Here is a 20,088-nt window from a genome sequence, read left to right on the forward strand (position 1 = left end):
CTTAACGTTTTCCTAAAGGTATTAGGTTTACATGCTAACATGTAATATTATATGTTTATGTCCGAAAATAAGTATACTAATAGGACTGCTAAAGGTAATCGTGTAGGATTCCTAACGTGTGATATATGTTCTAAAACTAATAGGATTATAAAGCTAATGTCTAGAATTCCTGTTATATCATTTTATTGTAAGTTATTATGGTTAATATTATAAAATTATTTTTGTAAACCGATATTGTATTCATGCTTTTATAATAATATAGATAGATAAAATATAGATAGATAGAAAGATATAGAGATATATAATGAAACCATTATTGTAGTTTTGTAAAATTAGTTCGTGAATGAAAGAAATGGTCCTCTAAACGGTCAAATTTCGTAATTTCTCTACCTTAACAACATGAGAATGCGCGTAGATGAGTAGTCCACACCTGTTCTTTAATGCAAGCCGAAAAAAGAGTGCACTAATTTAATTAAACTCTTTTTTTCTTTTTCTGAAGAAAATCTAGCTGCCTTTCTCTCTCTAGAGGCGAAAATCCTCAGATGCTACTCTCTCTCTCTCTCTGTAAATCATTACATACACTTGGAGTGTATGTAAATACACCAAAAACCCTAGGGTAACTCTCCGATCGATCTCCATGGCCAGCGAACATGAAGCCTCCGATTATTCAATTAACTGATTTCAGCTGATTTTTCTTCCATTTATTTTTTCGAAGTTTCATTATTCGTGTTTGCTGGGATTGGTGTGTCGGTTGTTGAAGAAATGTATAAGAACCAGCTACAGGAGCTGGCACAGAGAAGCTGCTTCAACTTGCCGTCCTACACATGTATAAGAGAAGGTCCCGATCACGCGCCGCGGTTCAAGGCGACGGTGAACTTCAACGGCGAGATTTTCGAGAGTCCTAATTACTGCTCCACACTTCGTCAGGCTGAACACTCCGCCGCTGAGGTTGCACTCAATGCACTCGCTAATCGTGGTCCTTCTAACTCCCTCGCCGCTAGAATTCTCGTGAGTTAATTTTTCAAATTTTAGGGTTTTCCGTAAATGTATATGTGTTGCATTTATGGGTTGTTTGAGTTGAGTTTAGCTGTATAAGGAATGCTGATCTTCTATGGTAAGAGGTTGGGTAGAAAGGTATTCCTCTTTTTGAGGCGGTGAGGTAGCAGAAATGTTCATAAGCTTCAATGACTTTGCCATTATTAGCCTAAAAGTCAGCATTGATTAGTAACCCGGAAAATAGTAAGTATCATGCCATATATGGTTAAATTATACCAATGGTGTAAAAAAATTTATTGTGGTGCATATAATTGAAATCCAAATTTATATCCTCTTTTTTCTAGTTGAAGTAATAGAAGAGCTGTGTGTAAGATATTTGGTCGTTGCATTCTCGGCTTCTTATGGTTGTGAAATTGTGTCTAATGTAATTTGACGGATTTAAGTTTGTTTTGAATATGGATTTTTTCCAGCAACTTTAAACTGTGCCAAAATTACTTGATTGTTCTGTGACTTGAAGTGTTGAGCACTTCTTTTGGAAATTTTGGAATTATATGTATCTTATGTGCATTTTAGAGTTAAATGTGGATACAGCTAGAACGTTTATATTTATCAACGCACATTTTAGAATTTGACACATACAATGGCTTATCAATGTGTATCATATATGACTGTCTGTTCTGTCTCCGCTTTCTCCTGCCTATTTTTACATCAATAGATTTGGGATAAATCATTTTTTAAGTGTAGTATTTTGATATTCTACTTTGAATTGATGCTTCACTCAGGAGGGATTCCTAGTGATTTCCTAATAATCAGTTATCCACATTCTTTTTGTCAAGATTCATTTCTATTGTTGGAAAGTCTCTCTTGCACATGTCAAACTTAAGCATATCTTTTTAGCTTTAATTATCAAAAGTCAAACTTAAGCATATTTGATTTTTATCTTTAAGTTGGATGTTTCAAAGATTATAGTTGAACTATAATAATATCATAGTGATATATGATTAAGGCCTTCGAGACCGAAGTAACATATGGACTTGAAGGAGGATTGGTCTCATATTTTGGGAAGTGTTAATATTTACACTCATATTAAACGTCTCTTAAGGTGGATTATACTTGGCACATTACAGATGATAGAGTAGGCATTTGCATTATCTTTTTAGGAGTAGAAACTGGGGAGTCAGAACAACAGAAGTGGAACTCTTCAAGTGGAAGTGGTGCAATCATGATGATAGAGTATAATTGAAACAATGAAATTGGTGGTTGAGTAGTTAATATCAATCACGATACTTAATATTGTTGAACTTTTGATAAGTGAAGGGGTCCTAGCTAAGTTGGGTACTGTAAAAACAACTGGTTTCTTGTATCTTTTCTGAAATAGGAGAAAAAAATGGTGACCTGTTGTCCTTTAGCAAGTATAGTACTTAATAGCATGGGAAGAGTTATTGTTCAATAACATAATGTATTGGTTTTCTCTTCTTTACTAGTTTCCCTGAGCTTTGGTCTGGTGCTAAGAGCGTTACAAGTCATCTATGGGTTAGGTGCACGTCAAGCCATAGACAAAAGTTTTGTATTTAAGTGGAGAAAAGTAGATTGCCAGGCGCATTATCCACCGAGTTTCAAACCTCGTGCCCAAAAAAAGACTCTTATAGTTTGCTTTGTATTATTAAATCATCTTTGTTGAGAAATTTGTTGTTTGGTGAACTTAGTTCCTTAGGTTTAGAGTTTGGAGATTAAAGCCCATTTTTACATATGTATAATGTGGCCCATTGATGTATTTGCAATGGAAACACCTATGTAATGGTGTTGGTACTATATAAGGATATGGAAAATTCATCTAGTCATTGGAGATGTAGCTGCCAAGTATTGGCACTAATCTTTCTGCAGGCTCATACTTATGATTTGTTGTTTGCTTTATTAGAAAAAAGAAAAAGAAAAACTAATGATTCGCTGTTTTCTTTCGTCATGATTGTTTTCTAATTCTGTTATCTACAATTTACAGGATGAGACAGGGGTATATAAGAATCTGTTGCAGGAAGTTTCACAAAGAGTAGGAGCATTATTGCCAATATATACAACCTTTAGGTCCGGTGTAGGACACCTTCCCATCTTTACCTGCACAGTAGAATTGGCAGGCGTCACATTTACTGGAGAACCAGCTAAGAATAAGAAGCAAGCTGAAAAGAATGCAGCAATGGCAGCCTGGTCATCTCTGAAGCTATGTAAGTGATTTGAATACCTACAGAGCATTATAACTTTGGAAACCGTATTTCCTTATGAAGAGAGACTCTAAAGGTGTATCTGGATGTGTGATGCTCCCCCCCCCCCCCCCAAATTTTTGTCGTTTTGGCCATTTCATGCTTGTGGAAGGAGTAGTCTTCCGCTCTCTATAGTTCAATTTCAGAATTAGAAAATTTGTCCATCTTTTGTCTTAACATATGTAGAGCTTATGTTGTGTGGACTCTTCAAAATCCCTGTTGCACCCGTGTCGACATGATATGGGTGTGGGATCCATACCAGATTTGGTCAACTTACCTTGGGTACGTTGACTACATTCTACGACTGAGAAGTATAGATTGATTGCATATTTGGTTTGATTTTTGGGTTTATGTCATATATATATATATATATTCAACAACAACAACCCAGTATAATCCCACTAGTGGGGTCTGGGGAGGGTAGTTTGTACGCAGACCTTACCCCTACCCTGAGGTAGAGAGGTTGTTTCCGATAGACCCTCGGCTCCCTCCCTCCAAGAACTCCCTACCTTGCTCTTGCGGTGACTCGAACTCACAACCTCTTGGTTGGAAGTGGTGGGTGCTCACCACTAGAGCAACCCACTCTTGTCAAAGGAGGATAAATTAATTAGTAGATTGATATAAATGGATGATGTCTCGGAGGAGATGCCCTAGCCGATCGGGTCGTGATCGGACACCATGCCACACACATGGTGGTGATTGTGCAGGAAATTGTAATTGAAACGTGGAAGCAACCACTAATGTTTGCATTAGGGTAGGTTGTCTACATCAGGGTACGACTCTTCCCCGAACCGTAAGTGAACGCAAGATGCTTTGTGCTTGGGGATGCCCTTTTTATAAAGACTAACATTTTATTAGTTTTAGGGTGACTCGAACTCACAACCTCTTGGTTGAAAGTGGTGGGTGAGTGCAAAAGCAACCCACTCGTCAAATATATATATATATATATATATATATATATATATATAGTTATATTATGAATTTATTATTGGCGTGTATATTATAAATATAAAATACGGTTCGAGCCGTGGAAGCAACCACTAATGTTTGCATTAGGGTAGGTTGTCTACATCAGGGCACGACTCTTCCCCGAACCGTAAGTGAACGCAAGATGCTTTGTGCTTGGGGCTGCCCTTTTTATAAAGACTAACGTTTTATTAGTTTTAGTTTAATAACTTTAACTAATCGAAATATATATACTTTATGTGTCATAATATACATTTATTGGTTGTATCCCCGCATCCGTATCTACACCTGGATTCATATCCCCAAATCCTAAAATTTATGGTGATGAAGAATCCGACCTCTAAATCCGCATCCGCATCGGATACCCATATCCGAAGCCGAGCAACATAGTGTAGAGCTATGTGTGCCATGTTTTGCTTGCGCATGATTACGCAACTAATCTCATCCCCAAACATATTGAGGTCGGCTTTATGAATCCTCACTAACCATGTTTTTCCATTTAAATTCATCTTAGCCCAACATAATTCAAAATACGATAAAAATAGAAAGTACTAGAAGCTCTACATAGTCTTCTATTGGCATAAAAATCTAAGATAGGGTTAAGCTCCTAGAAAGCATAAGACCTAGAGTAAATGTACTAACATGACTAAAACATATATCCCCTAATTAATATTGCTTGTATAGATCTTTTTCTTTCATTGTGCTCTATCTTTTGCTAAATTTGCACGCATTCCAAGAAATTGTAGGTTTTCCAAGACAACTTCCTTCCATATGATTTTAGGTCTATCTCATTTCCTGTTAAGCACTTTCACTCTCCCTGGTTTCACACCCGTCACAGGACATACCAAATCATCTCAAGCAACCTTCTCTAAGTTTATCCTCTATGTGTATTGCTTGCACCTTGTGGCAAATGTGATCATTTTTAGTCTTGTCTAATCTTGTATGACAACCCCCACTAGTAGTATGGCACTTACTATCTGTGCTATAAATTTCTGTTGTACTGTTGGTTTCATGATAGGGTATGTAATGAAATTTTGTTTGGTTGATTGAAACAAAATGGCTTGATTTTCTCGAGAGAGAGACTCAGGGGCTTTTAGTTCGATGATAATGAAAGTGCCTCTGCTGGAAGAACTGCAGGGAGAAGCTCATTCTCACAAAAAACAAAAAAAGGGATTGCAAGGAGCAGCTGAAGAGTAGATTGGGTGAAGAATTGTTGCAAAAGTAGGAGAAAAGGAGCAAGAATAAGGGATCACTAAAGAGTGTAGTTAGTAATTAGAGCTAGCAAACAGATAAATCAGTTGATTTCTATGGATGCTAAAGATATCTAATAGATGATGTTGACTGTCAGTTATGTCTACCTGTGAAAACATTAACCATAGGACAGCATTCCTAACACATACAAATAGTTAGCTTGAGAAATTGAAAGAAAGATGGAAAGATTGATAGGCAAGACAAAGCCTGGAGAATAAGACTTTTCGGAGTCAACCGAAGCTTTATGTGAGACTCTAATCACAGAAGCTGTATCCAACTTTTGGAAAGGAGAAGCCGTATCAAACTTGGAGCACGAGTTTTTACTTGAGGCTCATCTTGACTCTTAAAACTTGATTAGTTCCAAATATTACCCCTTCGCGGCCCCTCCCACTAGAAAAGGAAAAAACAAAAACAAAAAGAAACTGCCTTGCATTGACCAGCATAAAACGAATCCTGCTGATTTGTCACTTTTATTGTGTGTAAACCATATCAAGCGTATTTGGGACATTTTTCCTTCTGCAGTATTAGTAGCATCCTTAAAATGAATATTATTGAATCTCAGCTTTACTTGGATTATACTGCATCATGTGTATGATAGTAAGAAATGAACTATGGGTGTAACTCAACCCTAAAAGCTAGCTCATGATGTGAGGATTGCTATAGACCATATAAGGAGATCAAATATTCCACATCCCACCAATGTGGGACAACTCAACACCCCCTTCCCCGGCACGCCCAGGCCTACCAACTGGAGTGACAACATAATATGCAGGGCCAACATCGGGTAAACCAAGAATTGGAATTGGTCTGACGTTGATACCATGTTAAGAGAAGTAATATGGGCACCCAAAAGCGATGAGACGAGGACTGCTTAAGACCATATAAGTAGACCAAATATTTCACATTCCACCGATGTGGGACACAATGTTGTAAATAGCGCTCGCCTCAACGCTAATAGCGTGAGGCGTAGCGATGCGAGCATCTAACGCCTTTTTCCTCTGTTGCGTTGCGTTTTCAAAATAGTGCTCGCCTCTGCCTGTGTAGCGAGAGGCGACTGTAGAGTCGCTTTTTTAAAAAATAAAAGAAAAAGCGCAGGGATTAAAAGAAAAAGACCCGCGATTAGGGCTTTCAGGGATTTCTTTCTTTTTCAAGCTTCAAGCAGCCGAGCAGACCAGCGATTTCTTTCTCCAAGTCGACCCACCCACAACGATTCTTCTTTCTTCTTCATCTCTTCTGCCATTTTCTTCTTCATCCAAGTCGACCCAGCCAGGTACGCTTCTCTTCTTCTCCTTTGTTCTTCTTCTGCCATTTTTTCTTCTTTCTTTGGTCTTCTTTCTTCTTTCTCCTTTCTTTCTTTCTTCCTTTTTCTTCTTCTCTTCTTTTTTTTTTTGCTCTGTTTTTGATCGAGCAACACTCAACAAAGAGTAGCATTCAATTCTGTTTTTGCTCTATTTTTGATGGAGCAGCACTATCTATTGAGTTTTTAATTTTTGAATTGATATATTTATTAATATATTGTTGCTATTGTTGCTTCAAATTTAATATTTTATTTTTTTGTATAAATTGTTGCTTCACATCAAAAAGGCGAGCGCTTCGCTTCTCGCCTCTCGCCTCAGTGAAGCGGGCCCTCGTCGCTATTTGTCGCCACACGCTATCCAAAACACTGGTGGGACAACTCAACAGTAGTAATTGAACAGCAGCTGGTGAGGAGGGCAATGACTAGTGACACGAAGACAGCTTCCCGAATGATAAACCACTTAAACAGTCACAATCACATATCCTCCTGCCTTTTGATTATTTTCATCACTTGACACGTAGCAGATCCATATTTGTTTCACAAGCTCCACGAAGTGGCCCTTTACGAAAATGTGATCTCGAGTGCACACGCAGCATGTCTTGGTTTTGTCAGGCCATACTTGAAGGTTGCTATTGTGATGCAAGGCAGCCTGCATCCTTTTCTAAGTAATTGAAAGGATGAAAATAGTACATGTTATGAGACTTTTCTTGAGCTGATTGACTCTCATACTGCCAGTTCCTTCCAGCAATAATCTAGGAGTATTAGCTTTTTCAACAGTACAATGATGTCGACAGTGCAGTTTCAGTGTGACAGTCTAATGTTTGCCTCTATGTGCTTACAAATGATTATTTTGGTCAATTAGGCATGATTTATTTGTTTTTTATGGTAGGGTTTATATAGAATGTTTTCACTGCTGCAACTGGATATTTGTCTGAACATTTGTCTTTTCAGAGATTAGCATGAATTTTCAATTCTGATTTCTTATTTTTGTTCTTTTTGGTTTTGTTCAGTATCACAATTGATATGCACTTTGATATGTGATAAAAAAACTTAAGGTTATTAGTGTACCTGTTTTGTTTGACATGCTTCTACTTTTTGGTCCATCCAGTGGCACATCAGTCTGAAAGTTCAGTACCAGATAGAGGTAAAAATGATGAGCAAGAGCATGTAACTGTGGCACGTGCTCTGAGAAAGTATATTTTGAAGGCAAAGCTGGCTAAAGTACCATTTCCAATTAAATTTCCAATACCTAATCCCAGACCATCAAGTATACAGCAGCTTCCATCCTCAACATCAAAAATCCTTCCCCTAATATGCCCAAGAACTGCTGCTCGCACTAGACCAATCAGTCCATTATGTGTAAAAACTACTTCTCAAAGTCGACCTATTAGCACTACAGGAAGTAATACATCCTTGAGTCCAAGAACAGCACAAGCAATCAGTAGTATTATAAATGAAAGCTTCTCCATGGAGAGCCACAGTGTTCGAGCAGATAAGTTCCCTGCCGTTGGCGCAGCGCCATATATTCCTATCAGGCATTTTGGCCCACACCATAGAATGGCGCCTCCAGTGACAATAAGGAATGCAGTTCCTGTTTTCTCCGCACCACCACTTCCGCCACCATCTCAATCTCCAAGGGCGATGAGGCCACCAGGATTCGGAGTGGCACCACCTGTCTGTGTAAGACAGACAGTGCCAGTTTATGCTGCTCCCCCTACACGGCCAGAGGAACTACCGGTATTAGATCCAGCACTTGAAGTAAAGAAACCCCTATATTCTAGAACTCCACCTGTTCAAGTTGAGGAGCAACTGGCTCTAAAAGAACCTGAAATTCAGGTGCATGACTCATCGATTAAAGTAGCTCCATCACCACAATGCCTCGCAGAGGTCCATGTTGAGGAGCGACCAGGCTCTCGAGTCCAACCATCTCAGCTAGAGAAGCCAACTGATTTTGACATTTTACCAGTTCAAGTTGATCCAGTGGCTTCAAAGAACTCAGCAACGCCAACAGATGTGACTGGGATTGCAGCTGACAAGAAGCTGCAAGAGTCTGAAGAGATAGAGAAATTGAAACAGCTGAAGATCTGATGTGATCTCGGGAATGGAGTTCTAAAATGCAGGAACCTTTGATGTAGGCTGTTGTACTGGTACTTATCTTGTACGTCTTTATGTAGGCTTAAAATTTTCAGTTCCTTTTACATTCTATTTAGAAGAGTCTCCTGTGGAATAGGTGTAGCTGCCTTTGCCCCCGGTTCTTGAGTTCAAAGCACAGTTCACTGCCAGCAATCCTCGAAACTGCCTCTGGTTATTTGGAGAATGGATATGTAGTTATAATAGAAGTCAATATATGTAAGGTTCTTATCAGAAATTATTTAGTATGAGCAAGTAGTAAGTGTACTATCAGTTCTTTCCTAGGGTATGCAGGTGCCTACTGGTTAAAGTCTTAGCTTGTTGCTTCTGTGAAATAGTCTACCGATATAAAATGCAATATGCCTTTCTGCTTTTATATTTTCCACTTTTTTATAGTGAACTGACTTGGCTCTTTACTTTTCTTTTTCTCTTCCTCTTTTCATTTTCATTTTGGTACAACTATAGGATGACAAAATCTGTCATACATTCATTTTTAAGTTCCACGAACTAGCCAAACGCAGGCTGACTGTGGCTCTAAAGGTGGATAGTTCTCCCATTAAATAATTATTCACCGAGGTCCATGCGGAAGAATTATTAGTTAAGAAGTGGTGGACAAACTAAAGAATATAGGTTTATGATTAGCCACCGATAGAATGCACACCGAAAAGTTCAAAAATGATTAGGTTGTTAAAGCACATCTTCTTGATTATTCTCTCATTTTGTGACATACATATTCTTTCTTTTTGAAAATTATTTAGGGTCTGTTTGGAAAGTCACCCGGTAATTGGAATTGGTGTGATTACAAGCGTGGTAATTACATGACCTAGCATTACTCAATATAGTAATTACGATGACCTGTTTGTTTGTCATAAAGTAATTACAGTGTAATTAAAAGCGTACCGTTTGGTTGTACAAGTGTAATTACACAGTTAGATTAAATTTTAAATGAAGTAATTATCAAAATTTAAAAGTTAATATAATAAATATATGCCTTTAAATAATTTTTTATAAGTATAAATGATATTAGATTTGGTATTTAAGATGCATATTTTTTTCTTGAATATACATTAATTAATAATCATATATTTATACTAATATTGTAAACATAATTGATATATATCCAAATTAATAAATATTCATTTTAATTAATTATAAAAACTAAAAACATACGTTTTGTAAGAACATCATGGAATGCATGTTTAATAAAATAAATTAATATTTTTAAATATAACTTCATAACATTATTCAACTATTTGACAAAACTAATCCATCAATTCTATCTAAAAGATGAACAACACGTAATATGAAATAGCAAGCCAATACTACTAAAACAAGTAAATCAGAACCATAAATATAACACAATTTTAATTATTTTTTTAAAAAAGTTTAATATACGTCAAACTCCAACATAATAAAAATAAGTTCCAATACAACTTAAGATTAGAAAACATAATAAGTTAATAATTTCATTCAACAACAAAATTCTACTTTAATGACATCACTCATTATATGTCAAGTTTGATAATGACTCATTATTTCTAATATTAGGAGGTGTAGTTTCAAAAACTAGAATAATTTAATAACGCATTTATGCTAAATGAAAAAAATAAAACAAATAAGAAATAAAATACACGAGCAATTAAATGGAATCACAAGAAGTAAAGGTAGATAAATAATGCACAAAGAAAAATATATTTTAAAATTAAAAGATAAAATAAAATTAAAATTAAAATTAAAATTAAAATAAATTAAAATAATAAAAATAAAAAGTTATAAAAAATAAAATAAAATAAAAACAAAAAGGAAAGAAATTAAAAAGTAATCTTGTAATTACACAATGTAATTACTACCAATTCTCACCTCCCCCTGAGAATTGGAGAGTGTAGTTACACCTCTCCAATTAACTCCAATTCCATGTTGACCAAGTAATTACTTGGCCAAACAAATATGTCAAACTGTATAATTATACTCAATTACACCCAAATCTAATTTCTAGGTGTCTTTTTAAACATGCTCTTAATTTTAGCCTATCATTTATCTTTGATAATATGACTTATTGAGACCCCTTGATGTCAAAGTTCATTCTTTTATAAAAAGAGAGAAAGAATTATTATCTTGGACTCTCATCATCAATCATTTAAAATGATGATATTGGTACTTTGCATATATTTGACTCATATGTTAATTTTTTTTTTTTAAATTTCTTAAATTCTTTCTGCAATCGAACGTCTTCACATAAAATAAGACGAAGAGTACGCCATTAATAATTAAATGTTGTTAGAAAATATTTTCTTCACTACAAGATTAATAACTATCACTTCAAGTGCGTGTCTACCTCGACCGTAGATGCAACCGAGTACAAGTATACCTTTCTAGATGCTTTTAGCATTTAAACATAAAAAATGTGATATTTGAAAAAGTAATATCTGAAGTTAAGTTGAAAAGGGATATTTTGAAATTAAAACTTATTTTTCGAAAAACTGAAACTCTAATGTTTTTGGTTTGAAAAAGAATTGAATTTTTTTCACTTTTTGAAAAAACAGGAAAAAGTTTTGATAAAATCCTTTTTCCACACATCATTTAGGTTTTATTATGTGAATTACATATATGTATTCTGTTCTTTAAAATTCATTTCATTTCAATACTAAATAATTTATCTTCTTAGGTCAAACTAAATTTGTTTAAAACTAGAAGTGTGCATATTTAACTTTTATTGGATCTAAATCCATAAAAATAATCTGGACTATATTAAATTCAAGATATATTTTTTTCAAATAAATATTGTGAGATAGTGTAATTGGATCAATTATTTAAATCCAATAAATATGAATTTAATAAAAAGTTAAAATTCATTGGGCTATTCCATTAGCTTGGGCTACAAATGATGAGCCCACTATATTAACTCTAGGTTCGAGTGTCATCTTATCCTAGAGGTCCAAATTTGTGCCACGTGTGAAATGACGTGGCGCGCGAAGTTAATTGAATGACTAATAGGGACATACCACATGACAAGTAATGTGACCATCAAGTCAAATGAAATGATCAAGAAAATACGTCACATGTACAAATGACATGTTCTGGCCGCCTTGTTACTACTTAATCTTAATGACCGATAAATTAAGTCAACCATTCAAATCAAACAAAAAATTTGTCCTCATCACAACTGCTCTCTCCACCAATATAAATAGGAGTCCTCATGATCAGAAGAGACACAAGAATATAAAACAAGTAGCAAGAGAGTGCTATAAATATTCAAGCACTCAAGCTATTAAGTTCAAGTTCAAGACCAAACATCCAAGTTTAAACGCAAGAATGAAGTACAACTCAAGATTCAAGGATACGAGTTCAAATAATTTAGACGTGCAAGATAAATTCAAGATCATCGTTCGTGGTAACAATATAAACTCAAGATTAAGATGTCAAAACCCTTGAACTAAACTCAAGATCAAATTCAAGATCAATCCCAAAGGTACTTGAATTTATTTCTAAAGAGCGGCATCATGAGAATTATAGAGATTATGATATTTACTGTATTTGAAATTAAATACTACATTTGTTACTTTGTTTCTCTTGTTTTGTTTATTTTTTAAGCATACAATATATTGTTACAATGCCCGCTAGGACAATCTGTATCTCTCATCTCATTTGTTTCAACCCTAAAAGTGCTAGAACATCAAAATGGCTCTCAAGAAGACCAACTCCAAATTAACTTTATCCAGCCTGTTGGTTCCAAGTTCTCTTCTGATGTGAAAAGCATCCTCGATATTACCATGGGAAGTCTTGTACCACTTTGAAGGAGAAAAACAATCTTGATGGGACAATAGCACTTCAAGTGCTGTTCAAATTAGCTTCTTTTTAAAAATAAAAAAAAAAGTTCTCCATCCTCAAAAGTTCAAGATTCTCTACCAACACATTGGAAGAAGGAAGCAACACTATTGAAATTGTTGAAAAGACTTTAGCTCAACTTAGCCTCTCTGGTTCCACAAATTTCATCATGCAGGAATATGATGGTATTTCGAGCACTGGATCCTATCCAATCACACTGCATAACATTATCCAATCAAGGATCAATATGTGTGAGAATCCATGTTATTCTCTATCGTCTGCAACAGTCAGACATACGATGATGATCAATACTTCATATGTGAAGGAACAACTTAGAAGTTTGACAAGAGCAATTGAAGGCTTGAGCAAATATGTGCAAGATCAAAACGCTCTAATTAACAAGTTGACAAACAGGATGGAACATATAATGAAAGGAGAATTCAACCATGTACCTAGGAAGCATCTAAAAGCACAAGAAAAAATTAACCTTCTTGCAAAATAAGTGATACCCACTTTTTAGGTTACCTTGTCATGCAGTTTATTTATTTTCTTAAAGGAAATACTTTTGATTGGTACACTGACCTTGAGTCTTGTTCCATTGATAGCTGAGAGCAATTAGAGAAGGAATTCCTTAACCACTTCTACAACACAAGGTGTATCATAAGTATGGAAAACTCACAAACACGTGTCCACGAAATGAAGAACTATTGTCTTCATCAATCAAATGGAGGCATGAAAGTCTCAACTGAAAATATAGGATTATCGAACCTTCCAAATATATAAATGTAAACTCAAGGTATATGCATTAGGGTGTTCGCTACATCTTACAAGACATAAACCCAAAAATTTTTAAAAAAATTGACCACTCATGCTCATGATATGGAGTTGAACATGATTTCCGCTGCAATAAAGGGCATATATTTATGAACCTCACAAAGGTAAAGACAAGCAATAAGTCAAGAAAGGGGGCAAATTTGTGTCCAGGTCTAAAGCAAAGAGCTATAAATGTCAGCACCTCACTCATGAGGTTCATAACGAAGTTGAGCAAAACTTGAGTATAAAAATAACTTCATTGTAATATAATCCAAGTCGAAGTTGGCTTTGAATAAGACGTAATAAAGGGAAGAGTCATTCCTAGATTTGGATGTGCCTGCAATATTTTATGAACTTCTTGAGCAAAAACTCATTGAGTTACTAAAGATGAAGCGGCTAAATGAAACTCTAGAAATGAACGATCTAAATTACTGCAAATACCATTAGCTCGTGGGTCACCCTATGAGAAGTGCTTTGTCTTCAAAGACAAAGTAATAAAATTAGCTTGTGAAACAAAAATCGTATTTGAAGTCGAGAAAACAAGTGTGAACCAAATCTCTGTCACCTTTGAATTTCTTGATCCAGTTGAGATATGCAAGTTTGAAGAACGCGAAAATAAAGGATTATTAGAGGAATTTGTTTTTCAAGTTGATCAACTTAATGATGAAGGATGGATACAGATGATTCAGCAAAGACACTGCAAAATAAGTCTGCAAAAAGAATCAGCTAAACAACCAGCTAGAAAAAAGAATATGAGAAGACCAAAGAAGCAAAATGGCAATTAAGTATCTATAGAGGACAAATATGGAAGTGCACCACCACCATAATCCACAATGTCAGTTAATTAGAGGAATTCTTACCGAACTGGTTCTACACGAAGATTTCTTGAAATGACATCAAAGCTTCATGTTGCAATGCTGGTGATGAAGAATCAAAATGAAAGCATGTCATCGTCATCACCGTCTAGGAAGCTTATTGAGTCCCTTCCCTAGAAGTAAATGCTTGTTATGTAAAAGTTACATTCACTACTGATAATTTCTACTTGATAAACGTTGCATAATTTATCTTTTATATATGGTGAGTTATGTGCTCGAGCAAAATATGCTAAACATACTTTTAATTGATGACAGAAATGGGATTAAAATTCTTTCTGTTGTCCTAATGAAGGAATTTGGCATCTCAATTGCAAAACATTTTGAAAGCCACCTAATAATTTATCACGACCCAAATCTCAACATGTCGTGATGGCGCCTATCCCAGTATTAGGCAAGCCGACAATCACAAAATAACTACTTATTTTAATTTAAAATTATGATATATTGAGTTTAACAGTGAAAATCTCATAAATAACCGAAAGGACTAACTGCGACTCAAATACAAAATCGTCCAAAATTCGGGTGTCACCGAGTACAGGAGCTACTAAATATCAACATAGTCAAAACTTCTAATACAACTGTCTGGAAAGATAGAACAGTGCTAAATAAATTGAAAAGAAGGAGAGTCGAGGTTTGCGGACGCCAAAGCAGCTACCTCAAAAGTCTCCAAGCAGGAAATGTTCCAAGTCTAGCAACCACCGTGCTTAGAAGTATCTGGATCTGCACACGAAGTGCAGAGTATAGTATGAGTACAACCGACCAAATATACTCAATAAGTAACAAGGACTAACCTTGGGCTGAATTCCGTGACGAGCTCAGAAAGGTACAGTTTGTACACAGTACAAAAATATAGACATGCTTTCAAGTTTAACAGTTTAAGCTCAACACTGATAAAATATGAGGAATGTTACATCTCAATATCTATATGTCAAATGTGCATGTCACATGTAATGCATCACATTGTTAAACTCATGTACTCACACTCTCAGAGTACTCAATATGACTGTCTCAACTCTCACTCATCACACTCAATCACTCAACATTGTACGGTACCTGCATTCACTGCTGGTATGCCAGACTCCGGAGGGGCGGATCCTTCCCAAGCGCTAATATAAAGCCAATATGGCCTGCTCCGGCATGCAACACGATCCCATAATAATAGATAAAACCTATAAGTCCTAATGCGGAGTGCAACCCGATCCATAATAATAATAAATATAAAGCCAAGAAGGCATGTTGTGGCGTGCAGTATGATCCACAACATCACTCACAACACGGCTCTCAGGCCCCAACTCAGTCATCAATCTCTCCAGTCTCTCGGGCTTACAATTCTCATGCCAATCAACCCAAACAATGATACGTGATGTAACAATAAATAACAATAGAGACTGAAATATGATATACAAATGATGGATGTGACTAAGTACATAATTGCAATTTAAGCAAATAATTCAACAGCAGAAATGACCTCAGTGGGTCCCAACAGAATAAGCATATAGCTTGAGCATGATTTCTAACATGGATTGCAGCTCAATTACTATAACACATAGGAATTACATGAATAGCAACAAGACTTGATAACTACACAGTACCATGAAAATAATCGGGTCATAATTACCACGGTGCATGCCCACACGTATGTCACCTAGCACGTGTGTCTCCTCAATACCAACCACATAACATATATTTCAAGGATTCATACCCTCATAACCAAATTCAGAAGTGTTACTTACCTCAAACCGCGCAAATCCCTACTCCAACAAGCTCTTGGCTTGCAAATCAGCCTTCGAACGACTCGAATCTAGCCACAAATAACTTAATACAATCAATACAAGCTATATGAATCGATTTCATCCGATAAAGCTAAGTTCTTTAACCAAAGTCAAAAAGTCAACCTAAAAAGTCAACCACGGGCCCACGTCTCAGAATCTGACAAAATTTATAAAATCTGAACACCCATTCAATAATGAGTCCAACCATACCAAAATTACTCAATTCTGATCTCAACTCGACCTTCAAATCCTCAAACTATAGTCTATGAAGTTCCACAAAATTTTCCCAATTTTTCCAACCCAAAACACTAATTAAATGACAAAAATAATAACAAATTCAAGTATAACAACCAAATCCGAGTTAGAATCACTTACACTAATCAGCTCCTTGAAAATCCCTTCAAATATCGCCCAAATCCGAGGTTTCTAGCTCAAAATATTTAAAAAATGGGTTCAAACCCTCGATTTTTAGATTTAATAATTGTTGCCCAGATTCCCTTCTTCGCGAACGCGGAAAGAGCCTCGCGTTCGCGAAGTACAAAATTCAACCGCCCAAAAATCCTCTTACGCGAACGCGATGCTTCACAGAGCTCTACCTACGTGAACGCGTCTCCCTGACCGCGAACGCAAAGACTTAAGGCTTGGTGCCCAAGCCGGCCTCATCTTTCTACGCGAACCCGAGCGCCCCCTCATGATCGCGATGCACAATTTCCCTAGACTTTCGCGAACCCGATGCCTTATTTATAAACGCGAAGAACAATCTTCACCAGCCTCCCAGATACTCTTCGTGAGCGCGAGACCTCTCTCACGAGCGCGTATAAGGAAACTAGACACCAGAAAAATCTGCAGCTCAACAAGGCCAAACTCAATCCTCAATCAATCCGAATCTCACCCGATGCCCCACCCAAACATACCAACACATACTATAGTATCATACGAACTTAGTCGTACCTCAAATCACATCAAACAACATCAAAAATACGAATTGCACCCCAATTCAAGCCTAAAGAAACTAATGGATTCTCAACTTCTACAATCGATGTCGAAACCTACCAAACGACCTCTAATTGACCTCAACTTTTGCAAACAAGTAATAAATGATACAACGGACCTATTCCAACTTGCGGAACCAAAATCCGAGCCCGGTAACAATAAAGTCAACGCTTGGTCAATCTTCTCAACTATCCAAACTTCAACTTTTTTAACTTTCGCCAATTCAAGCCAAAACCACCTACAGGCCTCCAAATCAATATCTGGACACACTCCTAAGTCGAAAATTACCATACGGAGCTATCGAAACCATCGAAACTCCATTCCAGAGTCATTTACATATAAGTCAACATTCAGTTAACTATTCTAACTTAGGCTTCCAACCTTGGGACTAAGTATCCCAATTCATTCTAAAACATCCTTGGAACCAAACCAACCACCCCGGCCAGTCACATAACAACAAACGAACAAAAAATAATCAATAAATAGGGTAACAGAGCTACAATACTCAAAATAACCGACAGGGTCGTTAAGTTCTCCCCCTCTTAAACAAACGTTCGTTCTCGAACGGGTCTAGATTCATACCTGGTGTAACGACCCGATCGATCGTTTTGCTTTCTAGATCCCCGTTATCCTAAATAAGACTCCCTGTATGTGCTTTTACTATTGTATGACTTGCGGGGATGACTAAGTACGACTTTAGAAGGGTTCGGATTGAAATCGGAACACTTAGTTCCTTAATATTGGCTTAAAATGGTTAAGTTTGACTTGGGTCAATATTTTTAGTAAACGACCTCAAAACTGGGATTTGACGGTCCCAATAGGTTTGTATGATGATTTTGGACTTTGGCATGTATTCGGATCGGTTTTTGGATGACCCGGGAGTGTTTCAGCGCCTAAAGTTGAAAGTTGGCGCATTGAAGGTTTTAAAGTTCTTAAAATTTAGTTTGAAGTAGGTTTTGGTGTTATCGAGGTCCGTTTGAGATTCCAAGCCCGAAAATAGTTATGTATAGTGATTTAAGACTTGCATGAAATATTTGGTATCATTCCGAGTAGTTTAAGTATGATTCGGCGCGTTCGGAGTAAGTTGGAAAACTTGAAGTTCATAAGTTGATTCCATTTAGTTTGGAGTGTGATTCTTAGTTTTGGTGTTGTTTTCCATGTTTCAAGAGGTCGAGCAGGTCCGTCTTGTGGTTACGAACTTGTTGGTATGTTTGGGCGAGGCCGAGGGGGGCGGGTGCCATTCGGACGATGCGCGGAACTCGTTCGGACTTAGAGAAAATAGCTGAATCAGCAGAGGTTCTCATGCAATCGCACCTACGAGGAACCAGCCGCAGGTGCCAGCTCGCAGAAACGAGCCAACGACCGTAGAAGCGAAATGGAGTGGACTGCCCAGTGGTTGCAGAAACGAGGAAGGGACCGCATCTGCGAAGGTGCAGATGTTAGGAAGTTGATCGCAGAAGCGGGAGGGCGCGCAGGTGCGACGCTTGTGCCGCAAAAGCGGGCTTGCAGAAGCGAGACTTCGCTGCAGAAGCGGGAAGGGAATACCTGGGCATGGTCCACATCTACGAGGCTTTGTCCGCAGAAGCGGCTGATGTTCCGCATAAGCGAAAATTGCTGGGGCAGTAAGGTTCTTTTAAGACGGGACTTAGGCCATTTTGGTTCATTTATTTCACTTCTTGGGCGATTTTGGAGCTTCTTAGAGAGGGGTTTTCTCCTAGTACTTTGAGGTAAGTAATTTCTATACGAGATAAGTTTAATACATGTATTTTTGGGTAGATTCTTAGCATATGTAGAAATTGTGAGTTTAGTTGAAAAATTTAGGTTTTGATAAAAATGGGATTTAACCACAAAAATGATTATGGAATTGAGTGAAAATTATATATTTAAGTTCGTGAGGTTATGGATAACAATTACCTTCAAAAATTTCCGAAATTCGGGCACATGGGCCCGAGAGTAAATTTTAAGAATCTTCCAATTTGGGTTGGGTAATTACTCTAATAGATAAATTATTAACTTTTGAGCGTATATTAATTATTTTATATAATATTTGGCTAGCTTTGGATTGTTCGGCACCAAGTTGGGTCCTTAGAGTGAATTTGAGGCCGGAAAGTGAGCTTTGAGACGAGATAAGTCTCTTTCCTAACCTTGTAAGAGGAAATTTACCCCATAGGTGATTTAAATTACTATTTGCTTCTAATTGTGGGGGCTACGTACGCACGAGGTGATGAGAGTCCGTGCGTAGCTACTAATTATGTTTATGTTCGGGTAGTTTAGGACCCAAATCATGAAATACTTATAATGTTTGCACCTTACTTGTTAATTAAAGTACCTAAATTATATTGAAACTTGATAGAGGAATTGTAAAGGAATTGTAAAAGACCGAATTTCACTTACTTGAGTTTTGGCTGGTTACTTGACCGTTAATAGAAATTATGCTTATTTGTGTATTAGCCTTGTAATAGCTTTTAAATCGAATGTTCATAAAGTATCCTCTCTTCTTGTGGAGCGGGTCGAATACCTCAGCAGAAGAATAGATGCATCTATGGTTCATGCCGCTCGACCCTATTCTGGATCGGGCAGTATGACCTCGGTATAAATCGTGCGTGATAATACTCGGAGCCTAATTATACTTGATATTATTTTATGGCTTGAGATGTTATAATTATTTAATGACATAAATTGACTTGGGATTTACTATTAGAGAAAGAATTGTTTATTCACTGCTTGTTATTGAGTTATTATTATTGTTCACATAACCTCATGCTTATTTAGAATTTCAGTATTTTATTATTAGCCCATAGTAAGTATCGAAGTCGACCCCTTGTCACTACTTCTTCGAGGTTAGACTAGATACTTACTGGGTACATGTTATTTATGTACTCACACTACACTTCTGCACTATCCATGCAGGTGTG

At 36.7% G+C, this 20,088-nt stretch overlaps 1 protein-coding gene across 1 annotated transcript; it reads left to right on the forward strand.

Moving 5' to 3' along the window:
• Window positions 1-425: 425 nt before the first annotated feature.
• Window positions 426-9,271, forward strand: LOC107791931 (double-stranded RNA-binding protein 2). The gene is made up of 3 exons (XM_016614090.2): window positions 426-1,008; window positions 2,996-3,215; window positions 7,874-9,271. The coding sequence occupies exons 1-3, from the start codon at window positions 763-765 to the stop codon at window positions 8,851-8,853; spliced, it is 1,446 nt and encodes a 481-aa protein (XP_016469576.1). The 5' UTR covers window positions 426-762; the 3' UTR covers window positions 8,854-9,271.
• Window positions 9,272-20,088: the final 10,817 nt, after the last annotated feature.

Source organism: Nicotiana tabacum, chromosome 13 (assembly GCF_000715075.1).
Source record: "Nicotiana tabacum cultivar K326 chromosome 13, ASM71507v2, whole genome shotgun sequence".
Classification (NCBI taxonomy): Eukaryota; Viridiplantae; Streptophyta; class Magnoliopsida; order Solanales; family Solanaceae; genus Nicotiana; species Nicotiana tabacum.

Bases quoted from the DNA above. Each gene is read 5' to 3' on its own strand.
- LOC107791931 (XM_016614090.2), top strand. From the start codon at position 763: ATGTATAAGAACCAGCTACAGGAGCTGGCACAGAGAAGCTGCTTCAAC. The intron at 1,009-2,995 runs GTGAGTTAATTT...TACAATTTACAG, and splicing joins CCCTCGCCGCTAGAATTCTC to GATGAGACAGGGGTATATAA. The intron at 3,216-7,873 runs GTAAGTGATTTG...TGGTCCATCCAG, and splicing joins CTGGTCATCTCTGAAGCTAT to TGGCACATCAGTCTGAAAGT.